Source organism: Oncorhynchus tshawytscha, linkage group LG10 (assembly GCF_018296145.1).
Source record: "Oncorhynchus tshawytscha isolate Ot180627B linkage group LG10, Otsh_v2.0, whole genome shotgun sequence".
Classification (NCBI taxonomy): Eukaryota; Metazoa; Chordata; class Actinopteri; order Salmoniformes; family Salmonidae; genus Oncorhynchus; species Oncorhynchus tshawytscha.
Window position 1 is genome coordinate 46,564,493 of NC_056438.1, and position 25,179 is coordinate 46,589,671.

At 42.3% G+C, this 25,179-nt stretch overlaps 1 protein-coding gene across 3 annotated transcripts in view; it reads left to right on the top strand.

Moving 5' to 3' along the window:
- Positions 1–25,179, top strand: part of LOC112260309 (phosphatidylinositol 3-kinase regulatory subunit gamma) — a 55,828-nt gene that overhangs the window by 14,620 nt on the left and 16,029 nt on the right. For all 3 annotated transcript variants that reach the window (XM_024435310.2, XM_024435312.2, XM_042328625.1), the window contains exons 3-8: positions 20,626–20,718; positions 22,677–22,754; positions 23,135–23,266; positions 23,632–23,839; positions 24,579–24,664; positions 24,995–25,094. In XM_024435310.2, coding sequence (XP_024291078.1) covers positions 20,626–20,718; positions 22,677–22,754; positions 23,135–23,266; positions 23,632–23,839; positions 24,579–24,664; positions 24,995–25,094 — 697 coding nt within the window. The remainder of the gene's footprint in view (positions 1–20,625; positions 20,719–22,676; positions 22,755–23,134; positions 23,267–23,631; positions 23,840–24,578; positions 24,665–24,994; positions 25,095–25,179) is intronic.

The following is a 25,179-nucleotide window of genomic DNA, read 5'->3' on the forward strand; positions in this document are numbered from 1 at the left end:
GCATGTTCATTAATTGTTTATGGTTCATTGAACAAGCATGGGAAACAGTGTTAAAACCCTTTATAATGAAGATCTGTGAAGTAATTTGTAAAAAAAAATACAAGTAAATCTTTGAAAGACGGTCCTGAAAAAGGGACGTTTCTTTTTTTTGCTGAGTTTATAATTCTCTGCGCAATGGTATTAGTATAATTGCCTTTTTTTTTCATAGAATATAGCTTAGTGTTTTGTATTTTATACTTTTTTAAATTTATTTTTTGCTCATCTTTTTCAAGGGAGTCAATCATTTTGGATACTTTTTTGTTGTTGCTAGGTGGCGTTAGCTAGGGCTAGTCAGCCATTCTTGTGCCATAAATCTGGTATTTTTTTCATCCTTAAGCTTATTCTTTTTCTAAATGCTGAGCTAACATGTTTTCAGCACTTTTATTTCCATGACTGATCAAAACTAATTTTCTCATGCTCTCGTCTCTCTACAGCAGACCAGTCCTGCCCTACCAAGCAAAAAGGCAGTAACTTCTCATTTGGTTGAAAAAAAGAGTCATTTTTGTTACATTTAAATACATGCTTAATCATGTGGACAAGTATCCTGCCTCTATTGTGTTTTGAAGAAAATGGGGGTCATGTTAGCAGTAACTGCATAAAGTTACTGTGAAACCAAGGTAAATAAAACCCATTTTTCTCAGTTCCACTCTGAGCAGTTACTCCCTTTTTGCTTGGCAGGGCAGCATAGTGAGCCATATGTTTGGAACATAAAATTGCAATAAATTTGCAGTATCAAATCACATCGAATATAGAATCGTGGGAATCACAATACATAAGTATCCCGATAATATCGCACTGTGAGATCCCTGGCACTTCCCAATCCTTGTAAACGTATAGGCCTAGGCCAGACTGGGTTGTCGGGAGAGGTCCTCCTCAGAGTTGATGATCGGTGAGAGAAACCAGTTGGGCAGCAGAGATTTCTCTGATTTGGGTAGAGCTGGGGAAACATGCCAGAGACAGTGGAGCCAGAAGAGGGGGAGTAGGGCTTGGCACAGCACCAACAATGCATTGTAGATTAGGAATGGGTAGGTTCCCATTTTTACAGATATAATCTTTATCTTCCTCAAGAAATGGAGGCCCTAGTTGTTGTGTGAATAGATTGACCGAGTGTAGCCTACTCGTTGTGTACACTTTTTTTCTTATGTGTACAGGGCATTCAGAAAGTATTCATGCCCCTTAACTTCACACATGTTTATGAATTTAATTAAAAGTGAAAAGCTGAAATGTCTTTTCAATAAGTGTTAAACACCTTTTCTTATGGCAAGCCTAAATAAAATGTGCTTTAAAAAAGTCATAGGTTACATCGACTCACTGTGTGCAATAGTGTTTAAAATAATTTTAAAATGACTACCCCCGTGTGTGTGTACACACTACTGATCAAACGTTTGGGGTCACCTAGAAATGTCCTTCTTTTTGAAAGAAATGAAAAGCACATTTTTTGTCCATTCAAATAACATCAAATTGATCAGAAATACAGTGTAGACATGATTATGTCTACACTTATTATTGTTATAATTGACTATTGTGGCTGGGAACGGCAGTTTTTTTTTAAATGGAATATCTACATAGGCGTACAGAGGCCCATTTTCAGCAACCATCACTCCTGTGTTCCAATGGCACGGTGTGTTAGCTAATCCAAGTTTATCATTTAAAAGGCTAATTGATCATTAGAAAACCCTTTTGTTAGCACAGCTGAAAACTGTTGTACTAATTAACTTGATAGGGACTTGGTCCCTGTGGCAGGATCAAATCAGCGGAAATTTTAGAGCGCCACCTATAGTTTTCGATAAAACTCAAACTTTCATTAAAACACACATGCAAGGTACTGAATTAAAGCTACACTCGTTGTAAATCTAGCCACCAAGTCAGATTTGTAAAATGCTTTTCGGCGAAAGCATGAGAAGCTATTATCTGATAGCATGCACCCCCCAGAATACCAGACCGTCAACAAAACAACAGATTTTCCGGTAGCCGGCGCTACCCAAAACGCAGAAATAAAATATAAAACATTCATTACCTTTGACGAGCTTCTTTCTTGGGCACTCCTATATGTCACATAAACATCACAATTGGGTCTTTTTCCCGATTTTAAATCCGTCATTGTATACCCAAAATGTGATTTGCTGAAGACCGGTCTGATCCAGAAAAATGCCCCTTTACAAGACGCAACGTCACTTTTTAAAATTACAAAAGTTGCCTATAAACTTTCACAAATCACTTCAAACTACTTCTCTAAACCAACTTTAGGTACTAATAAACGTTAATAATCTATCAAATTGATCACGGGGCGATCTGTATTCGATAGCAGCAAGTCTTGAAATCATCTTCCATGTTTTCAATTTCATAACATCCTGTGGTGAGCACCAAAACAGGAAGGGCCTATACGTCACCAAACCAAGGATAAAGCAGCCAAAAAATGCCAGCACTGGCGACATCGTGTGGAAGCTGTAGGCGTTTACAGGGGATCCCTGTATTTTCTTCAGCCTTAGACAATACATTGACTGGTGGATGAATATTATTTTTGTGTTTTTGGTGAACAGTTTTTCGAAGCATTTTTACTCCTAAACACGTTATGTTATAGCCACAGACACGATTTAACCAGTTCTAGAGACTTCAGAGTGTTTTCTATACACACACACTTATCATATGCATATACTATATTCCTGGCATGAGTAGCAGGACGCTGAAATGTTGCGCGATTTAACAAAAAGCTGCGAAAATTCACAGCCTCCTTAACAAGTTTTTTAAAGAAGCAATACAACTGGCTTTTAGACTAGTTGAGTATCTGGAACATCAGCATTTGTGGGTTCGATTTAACAGACTCAAAATGGCCAGAAACAAATAACTTTCTTATGCAACTCGTCAGTCTATTCTTGTTCTGAGAAATTAAGGCTATTCCATGTGGGAAATTGCCAAGAAACTAAAGATCTCGTACTACTCCTTTCACAGAACAGCACAAGCTGGCTCTAACCAGAATGGAAAGAGTGGGAGGCCCCGGTGCACAACTGAGCAAGAGAACAAGTACATTAGTGTCTAGTTTCAGAAACAGAGACCTCAAGTCCTCAACTGGCAGCTTCATTAAATAGTACCCACAAAACACCAGTCTCAACATAAATGGTGAAGAGGTGACTCTGGGATGCTGGACTTCTAGGCAGTTCCTCTGTCCAGTGTGTGTGTGTGTTCTTTTGCCCAGCTTAATCTTTTTTTATTGGCCAGTCTGAGATATGGCTTTTTCTTTGCAACACTGCCGAGAAGGCCAGCATCCCGGAGTCGCCTCTTCACTTTGACATTGAGACTGGTGTTTTGCGGGAACTATTTAATGAAGCTGATTTCATCATATATGTCGAGCAGTGAGGTTTCAACTATGTCGGGCCTCTATCGTGAGTCATCTTCCTCGGTGCGCACTGTCTGTTTCCGTCTTGTCCAGTTTTGTCTAACATTTCACGTAAACCCTGTTTCTTGTCTGCGTCTAAGTAGCAGTCCTTGTACCTAGCATCGAGCATGGTGGCGACACAGTAAAGAGCCTCAGAGAGAATGTCACCCAGCCTCTAGAGTACTTTTGCAAGTTTTAACCCCACGGTCTGTGTCAGCAGTTTTGTTGAGCAGGTGTTTCAATGCCATGACAGAGTGTATTACGTCTGCTGCAAACGCAGTTGATGAGCTTATTTCTTGAGTCAGTTGTTCGAATGGAGCTAGGAGTGTGTTCATGTTCTCAAATGCCATTGAAATGGCAGCAGCGGTATGAGAACCAGCACATTCTTGAGCATGCAGTACTGCTTTCCTCAGTACAAATTCCTCGTCGACCCACTGTGCAGTCGTGACGCTAACAGCAGTGACGCCCATAGCAAGTAGCTTATGGATGTGCGTTTCAACAATACTGTGTAACTCTGGTAGGGCAACAACTGACAAATAGTGCCTACTTGGTAGTGTGTACAGGGGTTCCAGGTGCTCGACCAGTCGGCGAAAGCCAACATCATCCACGGCAGATGGCAGCACAAACGTTGCATATGGCCTTTCTGTTATCTTCCTTTGAAACTTCAAAATAGCAGACATTGTGAGCAAGGTTAGGAATACCCTGTTGCATGTGTAGCGCTGTATTTTTTTAATTTTGTGGTGTCGTTACTTCATCTACCTACGTTATACAGGTATGCACATCAGTTTTTCACATCGGTCGTTAAACTATACATAGTTGCCGATGTTAGCATTTTTAGCTAATATCGTCTGATTCCGATATTGTGCATCCCTAATTCAGACCCTTTACTCAGTACTTTGTGGAAGCAACTTTGGCAGCGATTACAGCCACTAGTCTTCCTGGGTACGACGCTTCAAGCGTGGCACACCTGTATTTGGGTAGTTTCTTCCATTCTTTTCTGCAGACCATCTCAAGCTCTGTCAGGTTGGATGGGGAGCATCGCTGCACAGCTATTTTCAAGTCTCTCCAGAGATGTTCAAGTCCAGGCTCTGGCTTGGCCACTCAAGGAGATTCAGAGACTTGTCCCAAAGTCACTCCTGCATTGTCTTTGCTAGGTGCTTAGGGTTGTTGTCCTGTTGGAAGGTGAACCTTTGCCCGAGTCTGAGGTCTTGCGCGCTCTGGAGCATGTTTGAATTAAGGATCTCTCAGTACTTTGCTCCATTCATCTTTCCCTCGATCCTTACTAGTCTCCCGGTCCCTGCCGCTGAAAAACATCCCCACAGCATGATGCTGCCACCATGCTTCTTCGTAGGGATGGTGCCAGGTTTCCTCCAGACATGACGCTTGGCATTCAGGCCAAATAGTTAAATCTTGGTTTCATCAGACCAGAGAATCTTGTTTAGAGTCCTTTAGGTGCCCTTTGGCACCCTTTGGCAAACTCCAAAAGGACTGTCGTGCCTTTTACTGAGTGGCTTCCATCTGGCCACTCTACCATAAAGGCCTGATTTGGTGGAGTGCTTCAGAGACTGTTGTCTTTCTGGAAGGTTCGCCCATCTCCACAGAGGCTCTGAGTGACCGTCGGGTTCTTGGTCACTTCCCTGACCAAGGCCCTTTTCCCCTGATTTCTCAGTTTGGCTGTTCATTTCTAGGAAGAGTCTTGGTGGTCCCAAACTTCTTCCATCTAAGAATGATGGAGGCTACGGTGTTCTTGGGGACCTTGAATGCTGTAGAATTATTTTGGTACCCTTCCCCAGATCTGTTCCTCGACACAATTCTGTCTCGGAGCACTACTGACAATTCCTTTGACCTCATGGCTTGGTTTTTGCTCTGACATGCACTGTCAACTGTGGGACCTTCTATAGACAGGTGTGTTATTTTCCAAATCATGTCCAATCAATTGAATTTACCAGGTGGACTCCCAAGTTGTAGAAACATCTCAAGGATGTTCAATGGAAACAGGATGCACCTGAGCTCATTTTCAGTTCTCATAGCAAATGGTCTGAATACTTATGTTTAATAAGGTATTTCTAAAAACCTGTTTTTGCGTTGTCATTATAGGGTATTGTGTGTAGATTGATGTGGAAAATGTTTTATTTAATCCATTTTAGAATAAGGCTGTAATGTAACACAATTTGGAAAAAGAGAAGTGGTCTGAATACTTTCCGAATGCACTGTAAACTCTGAGACAAATTCACCTTTTAGCAGGACTATAACCTCAAACACATGCCTATACATGGAGTTGCTTATCAAGATGACGTTGAATGTTCTTGAATGCCTAGTTACAGTTTTGACTTAAATAATCTTGAAAATCTATAGCAAGACTTAAATGGCTGTCTAGAAATGATCAACAACCAATTTGACAGATTTGAAAGAATTGTAAAAATAATAATGTGCAAATGTTGTACAATCCAGGTGTGGAAAGCTCTTATTGATTTACCCAGAAAGACTCACAGCCAAAGGTGATTCTAACATGTATTGCCTCAGTAGTGTGAATACTTATATAAATAGATATTTCTGTATTTAATTTTCAATACATTTGCAAACATTTCCAAAAAACGTATTTTCACTTTCTGATTATGGGGTATTTTGTGGAGATGGTTGAGAATCAATTTTGAATTCAGGCTGTAACACAAAAAACATGTGGATTAAGTCAAGGTGTACGTATAAGTTTTTGAAGGCACTGTACCATTTTTATTTTTTTTTTTTAGATAGAGATTCAGCATTTAGCCTTGATTTAATGTTTAGTTGCATTGTTTAAAAAAAACAGAACCTTATCTGATGGGCTTATTTTGTATGGGCTGAATTCTTCATGCATTTCAAGATGACTTTTTTGTATTCTAGAATGCACAGTCTAGGCATATGTTACGAGTACACTCTAGTTTCTTCCTCACCTTTCACAGGGAAACGTAACTTTGAATAAAATAGCCAATTGAAAGAATCCCTTGACTCAATGCTTTTCAAATTCGCTCAACATTGGTCCTGACTGTTTTAAGAAACAAGTATGCCTAGGCCTTTTCTTTGCAGATAGTTTTTACAGATACGTCCATTCACATAAATGTGTGTTATTTGCCAGAGAAACACAGGCATTTTGGGAATTACATCAGATTTGAAATCAAAATCAGACTGAAGGCCCCACTGTTGTCCTTTTTTTGACATTTTTTAAAATGAATCGTTTCTCGTGTTGCAAAAATAATTCTGCGAACGAGGAGGGTTTTCTCCTCCTTCCTCTCCCTGGCCTCACTTTTTTTACTGCCTGCTGAAGTGAACCATGGCTTGGCATTTTTGCAAACTCCTCCTCCTCATCTCCCTGGTTCACATACACGTCTGATACTGTCTCCAGGCAGCTATAAACTATCCACCCGCCCCAGTTCTCAGAAAGGAGAGGCCTTTCTACTCTGCTCCATTCTCCTTACCAGGAACCCGCTTTCAAATAACCCAACGAAGGGAAGGGGATGCTATGCCAATCCAGTCCTAGGCAGCAGATGTAGGGACCAGCTGGAACTGTGCTCACTTTTATTTGCAGGCTTTATATTGCTTTGTGAATATACACTGAACAAAATATAAACGCAACGTAAAGTGTTGGTCACATGTTTCATGAGCTGAAAGAAAAGATCCCCGAAATGTTCCTTGCACACAATAAGCTTATTTCTCTCAAATGTTTTGCACAAATTTGTTTACATTCCTGTTAGTCAGCGTTTTCTCTTTTGCCAAGATAATCCATCCACCTGATAGATGTGGCATATCAAGAAGTTGACCATTACACAGGTGCACCTTGTCCTGGAGACTAAAAGGCCACTCAAAATTGTTATTTATTTTACAATACAATGGCCACAGATGTCTCAAGTTGAGGGAGCGTGCAACTGGCATGCTGATTGCAGGAATGTCCACCAGAGCTGTTGCCAGGGAATTGACTGTTCATAAGCCTTCTCCAACGTCGTTTTAGAGAAGTTGTCAGTACGTCCAACTGGCCTCACAACCACCTGGATTGTGCAACATTTGCCCAGTATTATTTTCAAAATTATTCAAGCTCTGTCAATTTGGTTGTTGCTAGACAACCATTTTCAGGTCTTGACATATAGTTTTTACTTAAATCCGCTTGAAAGTTCTGTCACTCAGGAACATTCACTGTCTTCTTGGTAAGCAACTCCAGTGTAGATTTGGCCTTGTTTTAGGTTATTGTCCTGGTGAATTTGTCTCCTAGTGTCTGTTTTGAAAGCAGACCTGAACCAAGTTTTCCTCTAGGATTTTTTTTTTTTCTTCTATGCTTAGCTCTATACCATTTATTTTTATTTAAAAAAACTTCCAATCCTTGCAGATGACAAGCATACCCATAACATGATGCAGATACCACTATGCTTGAAAATATCAAGGATGGTACTCTAACATTTGCCCCAAACATAACGCTTTGTATTCAGGACAGAAAGTTTATTTCTTTTCCACATTTTTTGCGGTATTACTTTAATGCCTTATTGGAAAACCGGATGCATGTTTTGGAATATTTTTATTCTGTACAATCGGTCTTCTTTTGACTTTGCCATTTTGGTTAGTATTGTGGAGTAACTACAATGTTGTTGATCCATCCTCAGTTTTCTTCTGTCACAGCCATTAAACTCTGTTTTAAAGTCACCATTATGACATCATTGAGCGGCTTCATTACACACCAGCAACTGAATTATGAAGGTTGCCTGTAGTATCTTAGCAGACCAAACCAAAGTCAACTTAAAAACCTCACCACACTCAAAGGGATATTCAATGTTTGACTCTTTAAATTTGACCCATATAGGCTTGCCATAACAAAGGGGTTGAATACTTATTTACTGAAGACATTTAATATTTTTTATTTCTAATTCATTTGTAAACATTTCTAAAGAAACTATTCCACTTTGACATTGTGGTTCACACAATATCCCATAATTTAAATTTAATTCCTTTTAAATTCAGGCTGTAACACAACGAATTGTGTCAACGTGTCTTCTGCATTTAACCCAACCCCTCTGAATCAGTGAGGTGCGGGGGGCTGCCATAATCGACATCCACGTCTTTGGCGCCCGGGGGGCAGTGTGTTAACTGCCTTGTTCAGGGGCAGAATGAGAGATTTTTACCTTGTCAGTTCGGGGATTCGATCCAGCAACCGTTTGGTTACTAGTCCAACGCTCTAACCACTAGGCTACCTGCCGCTGGCACTGCATGTTGGTGTTCTAGCTAGGTAATAAAAGTCAAATATTTTATTTATTTAACTAGGCAAGTCTGTTAAGAACAAATTCTTATTTACAATGACTGCCTACCCCGGACGACACTGGGCCAATTGTGCGCGGCCCTAATGAACTCCCTATCACAGCTGGATGTGATTCAGCCTTGATTTGAACCAGGGACTGTAGTGATGCCTCTTGCACCAAGATGCAGTGCCTTAGACCCCTGCGCCACTCGGGAGCCCAATAGGTTGCCGTCACTCCTAGTGTACAGACTAGGACCTGTCCCGACGACAGTGGCCCAGACAAATAAAGATAATTTGTATAGTAAACTGAAAGACTCAATACTGCTCTGGCCAAGAGAATGGGGGAATAGGCCAAGGTAATACATTGCTGTCACAATGACAGCGGTTCATACCAGGCATATTTCATGGCTCCACCTATATAGTGTTCTATCTAGAGCAGGGATGGGGAGCCACAAAAAAACAGAACTCATCATGAGGGGCCATGGTGATCAATGGGCCCCACCCTGGTCTGCTAGACTAATTTAGCAATCTAAACATTTTTAGCTGACATGGGCTTATTGAGTGACTACTGATGCACAACCAAATTTCTAAATTGCACCTTGTGTATTCATTAATCTAACTCTCAACAGTAAGTGGGCCCCCGACTTGAGTCCCTAAAAAAAAATGGAGTAATAAAAAACATTTTTGTCAAAGGTTTAACCTGACTAATGCAATCTTAAAGCTGGAATCCTTAGCGTCGAAACGGCCAAGTCCGTTTGGCAAATTACAACAACAAAGAAGTTACTGCAAACAAGCACGCGCGATTAGAGCACAATATGTACTGAAATTGTTTGATCATGCTGCACGACAGCCGTCAGATAAGCCCCAGAAAAATTAACGGTGTTGGGGGGCGGCCAGTGGTATCGTTTTCCCCTACTTCGTATTCCATATTTTTAAGAATTTAATCTCCATTTCTCTGCATGAAATATCCTCGGCTGAATGGCTCTAAAGCCCTCATGAGTAAAGAGAGGGACACAGAAAGGGAGGGAGGGAATGAATGTGGGAGAACTAGCCATGTCTTACATAACCAGACTGATGGAGGGGATAGCGCAAATATTTTTTGCTTCAAATAGCAAGGCCTTATCCAATCTGCGTCGGCCGTGCCACTGCCTGCTTCCCACAAACCACTGTGAGAAGATGGTAAGCAAATGCAACATTTTTACACTTGATAATCTCGTAGTTAAGTGAACATGGCTGAATGTCAATATGATTTTTATTTGGTGTAGAAGTCTATAAATAGGCGCTAGCCGGAGAGGCTCGGCTGGTGAGCCTGTGAACAGACCTTTTAAACTTCTACACAGCCTACCGATTCCAGCGTGAATAAAGCTGTTGGCAGTCTGTGTGCTGATGATGAGTTGGTGCTCTCACCAAAATCTCAAAGATAAACAGCTGTGGCCCTGGAGTTTATCAAAAAGAACATTTTTTATTTTATTTTTTATAAATATGCACGAAAACCCAAGCGTGAGGGAGAGTTGGAATTGTGGTATCATTCTGGAGGAGTATATGATGATTCCTCACGAAACTAAACCAAAAACATTAAATGTAATCCATAGAAAGTCATTTGGAAGAAACTGTATACAGTGCCTTCAGATGGTATTCACACCCCTTGACTTTATCCACATTTTGTTGTTACAAAGTGGGATTCAAATGAATTTCATTTTCTGTCAACGGGCTAAACAAAATACCATTTTAATCTCAGTGGAAGAGAAATTATAACAAAAAAAAAACACATTAAACCAAAATATAAACACAACATGAAAAGTGGTCCTATGTTTCATGAGCTGAAATGTTTCATATGCACAAAGAGTGTTTCTCTCAAATTTTGTGCACAAACATATTTACATCCCTGTTAGTGAGCATTTCTCCTTTGCCAAGATAATCCATCCACCTGACAGGTGTGGCATATCAAGAAGCTGCTTAAACAGAATGATCATTACACAGGTGCACCTTGTTCTGGGAACAATAAAAGGCCAGATGTGCAGTTTTGTCAGACAACACAATGCCACAGATGTCTCAAGTTTTTTTGAGGGTGCATGCAATTGCCAAGCTAATTAATTGCAGGAATGTCCACCAGAGCTGTTTCCAGAGAATTGATTGTTCACTTCTCTACCATAAACTGCCTCCAATGTCGTTTTAGAGAATTTGGTAGTACATCCAACCGCAGACAATTTCAATTGACTGATTTTACTTATATGAACTGTAACTCAGTAAAATCTTTGAAGTTGTTGCATGTTGCGTTTTTATATTTTTGGCGTGTGTGTGTTAAATGAATGAATGAATGAATACATACAAACACCTTGGCTGTGTTCGAATACCCATACTAACATACTGTGTACTACATAATGAGTGTACAGTATATTACGGCATATTAGTTCATTTTAGTATACTGTAAACAGTATCCTTTCAGTTGTGCATACTAACGCTATGCCTGTCTACCGGAAGTTGATGCTGTTGCAACCTCTCGCTAGCTTGTTAACATAACAAATTAACATAAACTCACTCACTTTTGTACATCGCCTTGGTCCGTACAATTGACCTTATTTTAGCACCCCCAAAAATGTAATACTTCCAAATCAACTGTAATGTTAATACCATTTGTAAAGCACAATTTCTCCCCTTTCCAACAAAATCAATGACATGAGCTCCACGCTGCCTGTTTCTGCATGATTCAACAAGGCAATGAGCTCCGTCGGGTCTTTTTAAAAATGGCAGGTGGGGAAGTGAAACTAATGCGTGATAGTGAGAAGGACCGATATCGTGTGGGAAAACTTCTTTTTTTCACTCAATCTATCCAACTTATCACCTTATTGCCTCTAAAATGTAAATAAAACACTATAAAGAGTTTATATAATGTGTCGTTACATACCTATCTGAAGGTTTGTGTCGAATTTGAATTGGGTTTTTAGTGCGGTGCTAAAGTGATCTTCAGATGTAAACAGCGGCTTTGAGAGTCATGATGCTTGCAGTGATGACTCAAAATGACTAGGTATCCCCCCCTTACCCCCGTCACTGTCCATTTCTTGTTTTTAAACGATGAGAGAAGTGCTACACCTGGTGGAGAGAGAGTGTAAGGTGGAAATAGTTGCTCTATGCGTGCTGTACGTTAAGGCATGACACGTCATGATGTAACGGAGGGTCCGTTTTTTTCAACTTTTCTCCAATACTATAGTCGTTACCATGACGATCGACGCTTGAATAGAAACGTAGTTCACACCCCCGATTTTGAAGTCAACACAGTCGCTACAGTCCCATTCGTTTTCTTTGCATCCTCGTTTGAATGTCACGGTTGCGCATATTTGTATGGAGTGAGTTTACGTTACTAGCTAGACATTTTACCACTCTAGCTCTCCAGATTGAATTTACAAACACACCCAGAGTCTGCGCGCTGGACGTTTTTGTAAATTCTGATTGTCCATTTGGAAATTCTGAGCGTTTCCCTCTTGGAGCGTTAAGATCACACACTGGATACTCTGGCCGAGGAGTAGGGTTGATCCGAGTGTTCTGACCATCACAACGGCAGTCAAGCACACAAGCTAACTGGATAGCTACTTCCAGACACAAATGAGAGAACGCCTCACTCGGACCATTTTACTCGCCCTAGCAGAGCTGGTTAGGCTGTTCTAATGTTATCCAGTGCATTGGTGAATAACTGCAAAAAAATGTTTTTTTTGTCTCCCCAATTTTGTGGTATTCAGTTGGTAGTTACAGTCCTGTCCCATCACTGCGACTCCCGTTCGGACTTTGGAGACGCCAAGGTCGAGAGCTGTGCGTCTTCCGAAACACAACCCAGCCAAGCCGCACTGCTTTTTGACACTGCCCGCTTAACCCAGGAAGCCAGCCGCACCAATGTGTCGGAGGAGACACCGTGCACCTGGCAACCGTGGCAGCGTTGCATTGCACCCGGCCCGCCACAGGAGTTGCAAGTGCGCGATGGGACAAGAACTTCCCTGCCGGCCAAACCCTCCCCTAACCCGGATGACGCTGAACCAATTGTGCGCCTCCCCATGGGTCTCCCAGTCGCAGCCGGCTGCGACATAGCCTGGACTGGAACAAGGATCTCTAGTGGCACAGCTAGCACTGTGATGCAGTGCCTTAGACCACTGCGCCACTCGGGAGGCCTGGTAAAATTAATAATGCTTTTTGGCCGAGGTTTACTGACACCGGCCATATTCAACAGGTGATGAGTGTTTGTAAATTCATCAGTTATTCTGCGCTCTGGCACACTCAGACGAGAGTGCTCTGAAATCGGAGTAGATAGCTAAGAGCGAATTTATGTCCATTGAGAACGCACAACAACTATAGCACTTAGCTAAGAATGGCATGAATAATCAAGTCAAAGGTTGGGTAGTCAGGTATCATATAGTTAATATACTGGTAAGTTCGATGTATTAGTAGCCAACTAACGTTAGGTAGCTAGCTAACATACCGGTGCCTACTGCTCTAATGATATGTGGTTTGTAAGGATAGCATAGCCAACAAATTGTCAGCCAACATAATGTGTAGCGTAACTTATTTGAAAAGTCATTACTTTATTACATTGCTTAACATTTGTCATTAATTAGATAAAGCAATAAATTTGTATCCGCTCTCGTCGGACTTCTGCTGCATATTTTCCACCATTTCCCTCTCATTTTATTATGGGCCCTAACTTTAATTTAGGCAAATGTAGTAAGACATATGCGAACTTTTGGCATACGAACTCTATCCATACTATGACCAATAAGCATACTACATACCAAATTTACATCACAAATAGTATAGTTAGTGCGGTTAGGATGAGTATTTGAACACAGCTCTGGATTGTACAATATTTGCCCATTTCATCGTTTCAAAATCCTTCAACTGCTGTCAAGTTGGTTGATGACCATTGCTAGGCAGCCATTTTCAAGTTTTGCCATAGATTTAAGCCAATTTTAAGTCAAAACTGTAACTAGGTCACTCAGGAACATTCAATGTCGTCTTGGTAAGCAACTCCAGTGTATATTTGTCTCCCAGTGTCTGTTGGAAAGCAGACTGAACCAGGTTTCCCTCTAGGATTTTGCTTAGCTCTATGCCATTTATTTTTTTTATCTGAAGGGCCTTGATACACTGGCAAAAAATAAATAGGTGGGGGGGCAATATTACTGGCAGCGGGATGTTGCCAGCAACGGGATGAGACACTGGTGCAGTCATCAGTGTTGTCAACTGAAATGGAATCTTGGATGATCTACATTTTAATTTCTGCCAATCGCAGCATAGTCTACAGTAAATTCAGTTGGCAGAGACCGTGAAGATGGATGCTGAAACCCTTTGTGCTTGTTTCAGCTTTCATTTTGCTAAGTTAAATATTATTACTAGTATTACTTCTACTTGCAATTATCTCTACCAATTCATTATCCATTATCCATGTGACTGATACAATGTTAAAATCATTTTATACATGTTTCCTAGCAAAGACGAGAAAGGGAATGTTGCTGGAAAAATAGAGGACATGGACCAGGTGGTTGTTGCTACAGTGACGGGAGGTGCTACGGCCAGCTGCCGAGAGAACTGGATGAAGAGGACTCTCCCGCCTATAGAAGCTGGTTGAGGATGGACAAGGATGCCTTCAATTTCCTGTTGAGGATGGTGGAGCCACAGACCAGAGGTAGAGACGCACAAGTCTGCGAGACTATTCCTGCAGGGGAGCGCCTAACAGTAACCCTGAGATACCTGGCCACTGGGTTTACTTTCTCCGCTTTAGAATAGACCTTCCGTGTGGGTCAACACAGTATTTTAAGTTGTTATTTAGACCTGCAACGCCCTGTGTGAGATCTTCAGGCAGGAATGCATGAAAGTGCTGGTGACAGTGGAGGAGTGGGAGGCTATTCCAAGGAAGTTTGGGGAAAGCTGGAACTACCCACTGTGTCTTGGTGCCCTAAACGGCAAACACATCACCACCTAATGCTGGTTCCCATTTATTATAATTACAAAGGGACCCAACTCCATTGTGCCTATGGCACAAGCAGATGCCGATCTGCGGTTCATTTATATAGATGTTGGTACCGATGGCAGGGTCGGCGATGTCGGTGTTTGGGCCAGGTGCGGCCTGATCGGCACACTGGAGGAAAATACAGTGCACATGCCACCTCCAAGAAGTCTGTCAGTAAGAGAGGTCCCCGTGTCCTGTGTTGTGGTGGCAGGTGAGGTGTTTGTCCTGAAGCCCTACATCATGCAGCCTTTATCCTTGGACACTGCTGGATGAGGAAAAGGAGATCGATAACTACCGCCTCTCCAGAGTGAGGAGGTGTGTGGAGAATGTCTTTGGAGTTCTGGCAAACCGGTTTAGGGTCTTCAGGTAGCCTATTCCGCTTAAGCCGGTCAAAGTGGTGACCATCACCAATGCACCATGTGCGCTGCACAACTTCCCCAGGTCTCTAACCCTTACCCGTCATGTGTGCACATTCCATGGCCTCTGCTGCACGCTCTTCCGGTTTGGCTCGCTTCCTGCTGGGTTGACTTGGAGGGTTGAAGGGGTTGCCAGGGAAAGTTTGGCACCAGGGTTGTCAGTACTCACACTGGTTTCTATAGAGTTCCGTCGAAACATGAGCTGACTGTAATATTTCCATTTGGAATTATACACATCTGCTCCTGATCCAGATCACTTGGCACAGACCATCTTGTGCTTGCAGTTCTTTCAGCTCTTCCACTGCAAACGCAAAGAATCTATTACCATGCAAGCTGTATATCTGTGTTGGTAATAATACAACCAAAACACTATACATGGGGATTGAAATTCATTTTGTTGTATGAATTGAATTAACTAGATACTTTGCATCAGTATACATAACCCACTTCCTAGATCAGAAAAGTGGGAGCCCACAATTGATATCCCATGACTAATTAGGAACTATCATCACATTCAGTTTACATACCTGAGAAGGGCACCACTGTGCTCAGCCTGTGCAGGCATTTGAGCCACTTGTCCCTGTTTTTGTAGTCCTCTCGACTTGTAGTCATCTCGAGGATTCCAGAGATGAGGGTTCCCTGTTGGAAAAAAGTGCAGGGTGTGAGCAATGAAAGAATAGATAACAAACAGGCAAAACTTTGTTCACCTATTTACGTTTTTTAGCTAGCTAGTACAACAAATTGCTGCTGGCGCTGCATGCCATCAGAGCTGCAGAATTATCTACAGTGTGTAGCTAACTGCACCGGCTAGCTTGATACATAGTCAGCTAGGTAGCCAACTGTGGTTACTGTATAGCAAATAGTACAGCTAATTATTAGCTTGCTATGGGCTAATAACATAGGGAAAGGCACCAATTATACGGCGCACTGAAGATTGTTTCAGAACCATGGACAGCGACCATATCCAACGTGGGAGAGTGCATTTGTTATAAAGTAGTATTTGATGTATTAGTGTTGCACCACTATTTGTACATATAACGATATACAATTTCAGTATTGCATGTTTTAGCGTGATGGACTGTGCAATCCCAGTGACAGGTGTCTTGTGCACCATTTAATTATTATAATTTATTTTGTTTTGAGATGAATCAACTACAGAAACTTTTGTTGACCAAACAGCCTATCAACCAAACAATTGACCAGTCAAGGGTGGTCAGACCTAATAAAAACATATATATTGTATATACAATACCAGTCAAAAGTTTGGTCACATCTAGGGTTTTTATTTTATTTGTACTATTTTCTACATTGTAGAATAATAGTGAAGACCCCAAAACTATGAAATAACACACATGGAATCATGTAGTAACCAAAAAAAAGTCTTAAACAAATCCAAATATATTTTAGATTCTTCAAAGTAGCCACCCTTCCTTTGATGAGCAGGTGTCATGTAGTGTACCTTTTTTTTTAAATAAAAAGGGTAGGGGCGTGGATCAGAAAACTGGTCAGTATCTCCTTCGCATAGAGTTGATCAGGTTGTTGAATGTGGCCTGCAGAATGTTGTCCCACTCCTCTCCTCTTCAATGGCTTCGCGAAAGTGCTGGATATTGGCGGGAACTGGAATATGCTGTCATGCGCGTTGATCCAGAGCATCCTAAACATGGTCAATGGGTGACATGTCTGAGTATGCAGGCCATAGAAGACCTGGGATACATTGTGTACAGGTCCTTGCGACGTGGGGTCATGTAATATCGTGATGGCAACGGATGAATGGTACGACAATGGGCCTCAATCTCATCACGGTATATCTGTGCATTTAAATTACCATTGATAAAATGCAATTGTGTTCATTGTACGTAGCTTATGCCTTCCCATATCATAACCCCACCGCCCCCATGGGGCACTCTGTTACGTCAGCAAACCACTCGCCCACATGACACCATACACGCTATCTGCCTGGTACAGTTGAAATCGGGATTCATCCATGAAGACCACACTTCTCCAGCGTGCCAGTGGCCATCAGTGGGTAAATGCTCACCTTTGAAGTCGGTGACGACGCCGAACTGCAGTCAGGTCAAAGCCCTGGTGAGGATGACGAGCACACCGATGAGGCCGCTTATAGTAGAGAAGTGAACGTTACATTCTCTGGCAACAGCTTGCCAATTGCGTGCTCCCTCAACTTGAGACATCTGCGGTGTTGTGACAACTGTACATTTTAAAGTGAGTGGCCTTTTTATTTTCCCTAGAACAGTGCACCTGTGTAATGTTCATGCTGTTTAATCAGCTTCTTGATATGCTGCACCTGTCAAGGGATGGATTATCTTGGCAAAGGAGAAATGCTCACAAATTTGTGCACGGAATTTGAGAGAAATAAGCTTTTTGTGCGCATGGAACATTTCTGGGATCTTTATTTCAGCTAGTTAAACATGGGACCAACACTTTACATGTTTTATATTTATTATTCTATGTATGTGTATGTGGATATACAGTGGGGAGAACAAGTATTTGATACACTGCCGAATTTTGCAGGTGTTCCTACTTACAAAGCATGTAGAGGTCTGTACTTTTTATCATAGGTACACTTCAACTGTGAGAGACGGAATCTAAAACAAAAATCCAGGAAATCACATTGTATGATTTTTAAGCAATTCATTTTCATTTTATTGCATGACATAAGTATTTGATACATCAGAAAAGCAGAACTTAATATTTGGGACAGAAACCTTTGTTTGCAATTACAGAGATCATAAGTTTCCTGTAGTTCTTGACCAGGTTTCCACACACTGCAGCAGGGATTTTGGCCCACTCCTCCATACAGACCTTCTCCAGATCCTTCAGGTTTCAGGGCTGTCGCTGGGCAATACGGACTTTCAGCTCCCTCCAAAGATTTTCCAATATGGGTTCAGGTCTGGAGACTGGCTAGGCCACTTCAGGACCTTGAGATGCTTCTTACAGAGCCACTCCTTAGTTGCCCTGACTGTGTGTTTCGGGTCGTTGTCATGCTGGAAGACCCAGCCACGACGCATCTTCAATGCTCTTACTGAGGGAAGGAGGTTGTTGGCCAAGATCTCGCGATACTTGGCCCCATCCATCCTCCCCTCAATATGGTGCAGTCGTCCTGTCCCCTCTGCAGAAAAGCATCCCCAAAGAATGGTGTTTCCACCTCCATGCTTCACGGTTGGGATGGTGTTCTTGGGGTTGTACTCATCCTTCTTCTTCCTCCAAACATGGCGAGTGGAGTTTAGACCAAAAAGCTCTATTTTTGTCTCATCAGACCACATGACCTTCTCCCATTCATCTGGATCATCCAGATGGTCATTGGCAAACTTCAGACGGGCCTGGACATGCGCTGGCTTGATCAGGGGGACCTTGCATGCGCAGCAGGATTTTAATCCATGATGGCGTAGTATGTTACTAATGGTTTTCTTTGAGACTGTGGTCCCAGCTCTCTTCAGGTCATTGACCAGGTCCTGCCGTGTAGTTCTGGGCTGATCCCTCACCTTCCTCATGATCATTGATGCCCCACTAGGTGAGATCTTGCATGGAGCCCCAGACCGAGGGTGATTAACGTCACCTTGAACTTCTTCCATTTTCTAATAATTGTGCCAACAGTTGTTGCCTTCTCACCAAGCTGCTTGCCTATTGTCCTGTAGCCCATCCCAGCCTTGTGCAGGTCCACAATTTTGTCCCTGATGTCCTTACACAGCTCTCTGGTCTTGGCCATTGTGGAGAGGTTGGAGTCTGTTTGATTGAGTGTGTGGACAGGTGTCTTTTATACAGGTAATGAGTTCAAACAGGTGCAGTTAATGAGTGGAGAACAGGAGGGCTTAAAGAAAAACTAACAGGTCTGTGAGAGCTGCAATTCTTACTGGTTGGTTGATCAAATACTTATGTCATGCAATAAAATACAAATTAATTACTTAAATCATACAATGTGATTTTCTGGATTTTTGTTTTATATTCCGTCTCTCACAGTTGAAGTGTACCTATGATAAAAATGACAGACCTCTACATGCTTTGTAAGTAGGAACCTGCTAAATCGGCAGTGTTTATCAAATACTTGTTCTCCTCACTGTGTGTGTTTTATATATTTTAAATTGTGGGATATTTTCAATCAGTCAGCAGGTAATGTCAGTGGGAAAATGTCCCTTTCTGAGGGTGGGGGGGGGCTCCCCTCAACGTATATTGAAACGTGCTGGATTGACCTTTTTTAATTAATTTTTTTGGGGTGTGTTGATTTCTGAATGTCAGTACTCCCTCCCTCATATCTTTATCGGGCACACGCATGAAGTATGTACACGCCCCCTTTCTCTTTCCCTCTCTCGCTTTCACATATGCGCACACAAACACAATCTCTAAGTCTGCTCCTGCAACCATGACTTGTGGATGCGTGCATGTGTCTCTCAAATTCTTTGAGGGTGTTTTTAAATGTGCATATATTAGAGCGAGTAGAGGAAGAGCTTTCGTGTACTTACTGCATGCGCTTGCCCATTATCAAGAGGTGAGGGAGGGAGAACTGACATTTGAAAATCAACCCACTGAAAATGTGCGCTGCTGCGTGCTAGCGCAGGCTAACGCTCACCACTCACCCTCCGAAAAGCAGGCAAAGTTTCCATGTTTAATGTGCAACGGATAGAGCGAGCGAGAGGGGCGGAATGTGCTGACGCAGTGTTTTTTTGTCTTAACACCCCAAATTAATAATCAGTGCGGTTTAGCCGTGCACTGCCAGGAGCAGAAGGCTGCCAAGCTCTGGCCTCGCGAGCGGTGGGCCCGAAAAGGAGGCCCTGGCAGTCGGCCACAGAGCTTTTGCTTGTTCAGGATTTTTGATTCAATCCTTTATTGTGCTCCACTCAGGCAAAGGGCCAAGGCGAAACAAACGCAGAGAAATGACTGGAGGGATGGAAAAAGGAGAGGGAAAATAAAAAGGGAAATGGGATCCTTTTTCCGCTCTCTTTTGCCTCGCTCTGTTGCCCTTCCCTCTCTTTCTCTCTTCCCTACTTCTCTCCTTTACCTTTTATTTTTTATATATTTGTAAAAAAAAAAAAATATATTTTTTTATATATATATATATATATTTAACCTTAAACTAGGCAAGTCAAGGATAGAGGGAAAGGAGAGGTCTTCATTTATCCCCATCTCCTTTCCCTCTAACCCCCTCTATCCCTCTCTCCTTTCCCTCTCGCTCTCTATCTCCCCCTCTTTCTCCCGCTGTGACTGAAAACATATTTGGTTTACTGTGTGGTGAGGGTGAAAAGTCGACAACTCTGGTTTTGTGTCGTCTTTCTTCCCCTTTGTCTCAATGGCAAATTGCTTCTCTGAGTATTTGTATTTTGAACACTGTAAAAGTAATGTATAAGACAATAGTCTTGTTGGCTGCCTCCAACTGCTGTTTATGGGCTATGTGGTCTTTTTTGTGCAAAATATGAAATGAAAAGCACATGCATTGTAAAGGACAAGAAATAGTCTGGTCGTGCTCCTATGTCAATGGAGGCCTCCTGGAGTCCCGTTTTTAAGGTCTTGTCAGAAAATGTAACCATCATTTGTGTTGTTTCAGATGTTTCTCTTCTGGATTTGACCGAGCAGTTCACACCACCAGAAACTGCTCCCCACACCCTGGTGAACCTAGTGGAGGCCATTGAGAAGAAAGGTACACACCAACCAACACACAGCACCATAAACATGCATACACAGTAAACATAAATAGTAGTGGCCATTCAGAGGAGAGATACTATGGGAATGCAATAAATTACTCATATGTTTTGGAGTAATGGAACACTGTCTAATACCTCCACAGACTGCACTGCACCGTTACACTGTTGTGTTTATTTGTTGCTGACAGATTTATTCTCACCTGTGCGCTGATAGTGCCATGCAGTGTTGCAGGACAGGGGCTACATTCACACTGCATTATGGAGGTCTTCATTCACAGTTTCTCTCTTTCACACATTCAACGCACGCACACACACACACACTTCCTTCCACTCTAACCAATTTCACAACATTGTGTGAAATATACATATTTTAGACAGATGTGTCAATTTCACGGTTCGGGCCATAGTGTAAATGACACATTTTCATTTACATCGTACATTCAACAATTCCACTCTTTCGAGAACACATTCAGCCCTACATTGGGCTCTGGTCAAAAGTAGTGCACTATATAGGGAAAAGGGTGCCTTGTGGTATGCAGACTGAAATACTTCCTCTACCATTTTCTTCCACACAGGTTGCACAGATTGGTCTCTTCCTCTATCCTGCATCATAGCTTCCCCTGAGTGTATTCATAATCACATCCCTAGTAGGGATGGGCATGAGTAATCAAGTCCTCGAACTGATGTCAAAACTCAATCTTTACCAGAGATTTAAATCAAAAATAAAAATCTAATATTGTAAAACTATTTGGTCGAAATGTTGTCTTTAAGACAAAGTTAATTTGCTTTGACTCTGGTGTTCCATTTGTACATGTGCATTTGCGGGCTCCTTAAATTCTCTTTCGTGTCTCACTCAATTGCGTTCTGACCGCTCCTTTTACACACTCGTGCTGAGTGCGACTACAGAAATAAATGCCTATAAAAACGTATCTTACTGATAGGATACACACGCTGTATTCCTTACCGAATAACGACAGTTTTTAAACAAATTCTAAATGGACTGGTTGACTAAAGTAGGGAAATATGTGTTCCAACAATGACTTGCAGTTTTGGAATAATTGTAATTTTCCTACTTTGCTGTTGACACGAGTTACCCCAGCCACAAAGTCAAAATTGGCTATATCGTAAAAATTCCTGAAAACCAACATTTGCATTTTGGTCTAAATTGAAGGTAGGGGCTAGGCATAAGGTCACCGGTGTGGTTAAGGTTAGGGTTAACGGTTAGGTTTAAAACCAGATTTAAGAAATTGTAGAAACAGTCCAGGGTTTATGATTTTGTAGCTGTGGTAACTAACGTTAGTGACGACCGTACTTTGCGAGCTGCTAGTGACATTTTGAATTGGTACGACTCGGCTATTATCCCGGTAAACACAGACTGGTTCCACACTGAAAATAGGCAACAACATTAGTTTGATGAAGACAGAGCGTGTTTTCATCAGAATCCTGGCCATAGTTCATCTCCATGCAGTGTTAAATGTAGAAAAATTCCAAGGAACAGGCATAATAAACTCAATCGAACGTCTGTATATCGAAAAAAACACCGATTTGTGTTTTGTGACCCTGAAAAATGTATTTCAACTGCCAAGTTGAGCCACGTTTCAAATGAGCACTCGTTGAGAATAACTTCCAGACACAAGATGCGAATCCCACTTTACCGTTTTTATTTTATTTGACATGTTTTTTTTTTTAACTATAAAACAGGTGTCTTGATTGTAATAAGGCTCTGTAAATAGCAGCTACATTATCATAATTAGGTTATGTTTGCATATAGATAAATGCACACACTCCAACTGTCAAAAAAGTTAAAATGCCAGGCCCTAATCCCTAGGGTCTTTACATTTTAATGTGACCATCTGTCTGTGTCTGTCATCCCAAGTCAGGCAGTCATGCATACTATAGAGGGGCTTTTTTTTTTTTAGAAGGCTGATGAGCTATTGTCTCGATTCATCTGCAGGTCTGGACTGCAGGACACTATACAGGACACCTGTGGCATCCTCCAACTCTGAGAGCCCAACACAGAGCTGGAGTGGTGGTGAGTTACTCCAGTCACGCTCCAGCTGTATTTGTTCTGTTAGAATTAGTATAGTAATGCTCGAAGTGAAGTGACGTGTTTTGAATGAGTGTTAACTCACCCCCACGTATTTATCTTATTAGACTTCCACTGTAGTAGAAGGCCATTTTTATATCCAATTTGGGCTAACAACACTTACTTTGTACAACCTCTAAATAATACATGTATACCTTTTCTCAAACCCATAGTGCATGATAAGACTTGCTACACTATTAGCATATAAATGTAGGCATATCATGCACGTAATGCATTCAAAATGCTCCCAATGCTTTTTCCGTGTGGCAAATCTGGCTGAATGAAATGCAGCTGGCCGGACCCACTGACTGTCTCTCTCCCCCCAGAGGTGGAGTCGGGTAGTGACGTGGGTGCCTTGTCGGAGTGTGTGGTCCGCTACCTGAGGGAGCTGCCGTCCCCCGTCATCCCCCCCGGTGTTTACCCAGACCTGCAGGCTGCGCTGCAGCACGGCGCCGCGGGTACATGCCACATTTCACTGACCCCTGCTTGTGCTCAACTGTCCGCCCCCCACCAACCCAACCCATCCCTATCCCAGACGATACAGACCTAGGCTATAGAAAGTCACATAATCACATGAAGCTGATTGTGTGGCGTGTCAATTGCGTGCCCCCCTCCTGCCTGTGAGAATAAGCCAGTAGTGGAGTGCTGGGGATGAGCTAGTCACAGGCATCCCAAAAATATTGTAACTTATAAAGCTACCCTGGTCCCTGGGGATGCCAGGGACTTTGTGTATGTGTGCTGAGAGCGAGTTCCATGTTGTGTGTTCACACTTGCTTGTGTGAGTAAGGGGCTGTGGTAACATGTGGTCTGCCTCCTCTCACAGACTTGGCGGCAAGCAGCAGCGGAGGCAGGGAGCTGAGCCTGGTCCTGGAGAGGGCCACTAGTGTGCCCCTGCACCATCGCCTCACTCTGCAGTACCTACTCACACACCTGGGCAAGGTGGGCCAGGGCTCCCAGCTCAACGGCCTGGACCCTCACACCCTGGGCCTGGTCTTTGGGCCGCTGCTGATCCGGCCCAGTTCTACTACTGGGTGAGTAGGAGAATACATGATCTAACATTCACACCCCTGAGTCAATATTTGTAGAATTACCTTTGGGCAGCAAATATAGCAATTTGGAATTTCCAACACATTACTGTTTCTTTAAAAAAAAAAACAAGTCAGTCTTTGTTGGTTGTTGTTGTTTTTACAATGTTCTAACGCCACATTCACACCACCCAGACATATGCCAACAAACAGAGTTGGGTCAGTGTATGCCGCTCGTCTGTGTTGGTTGCCATTTTGTTTGTCCAATTCGGCATGTTCAATCAGCATTTGGTGTCAGGAATGGGAGTATTGTGTGAGCAGTGCGCAAGCATCATAATGGATTAAATTCATATTGTATAAACTGTTGCTTTTCACTAGTTCTCAAATTGCTTTACATTGGAGTAACTAAACTCAAACCCCACCCTTGTGATGCACAGCAGCCATTTTGTGTCGGATTGCGTAGTTACCACACAGCTAGTGAATATCCTACCACATAGCTAGTGATATCCTCTTGAGATGGACAAGTGAGGGCTCCAATGGCACTGGTTTAGTGGAAGAACATGTGATTTAGTGCTCTCTCCCTCGTGTGACTCAAGAGGAAGTCCCTAATGCTAAAAGCTGTTATTACAGACTGCAGCTGAGTACTTTTCCCCTGCCTCCTCAGCACCATGTGTTTTGAATGACCTGCCGCTGACTGAACATCTTATGACTGTGTGTCTTACTCCCTGCTGTTGTTGATTGACAGGTGGGAGGTGGGGGAGGAGTTCCCTGCACTTGCGCTGGAGAGGCTGCTGATGGAGAGGGCCATGGGACAGGAAGTCCCGCCCCCTGGTATGGATGGGTAGATACATACAGTGCTCTAAATTTGGAGGGCTCAATAGAAATTAATATAGAACCTGGACTGGATGAAAATAGTTTTTGTTTTTTGAATGGTTTTCACAGAATAATGGATTGTACTATTTACTGTGCATAACTTAGTGCTGATTTGTACAGACCAATAAGCACACACGAAACATCCCCAACTAAAGATGATTTGGCTTGTGTGTCAGGATCTGTATGTGTAAATGAGACTTTTTCTATTGAAAATCTCTTGTGATGTTTGCTTGTCCAAAACATTCTAATCTAATGGGGTTTTCGGTTGTATCCGTGTGTTTTGTATAGCTCTACCAGTCAAGCCAATGAAGGCCAAAACCACGACTCCAGCCATGACTGAGACTCGCATACTGAGTGATTCCGAGTGGTACTGGGGGGAAATCTCCAGGTAAAGAGCCACTCGTGTATCAATAACATTTCTAAATCCTCAATTAAATAATTTATTATATCAACAAAATAGTTTGGCCCCAAGT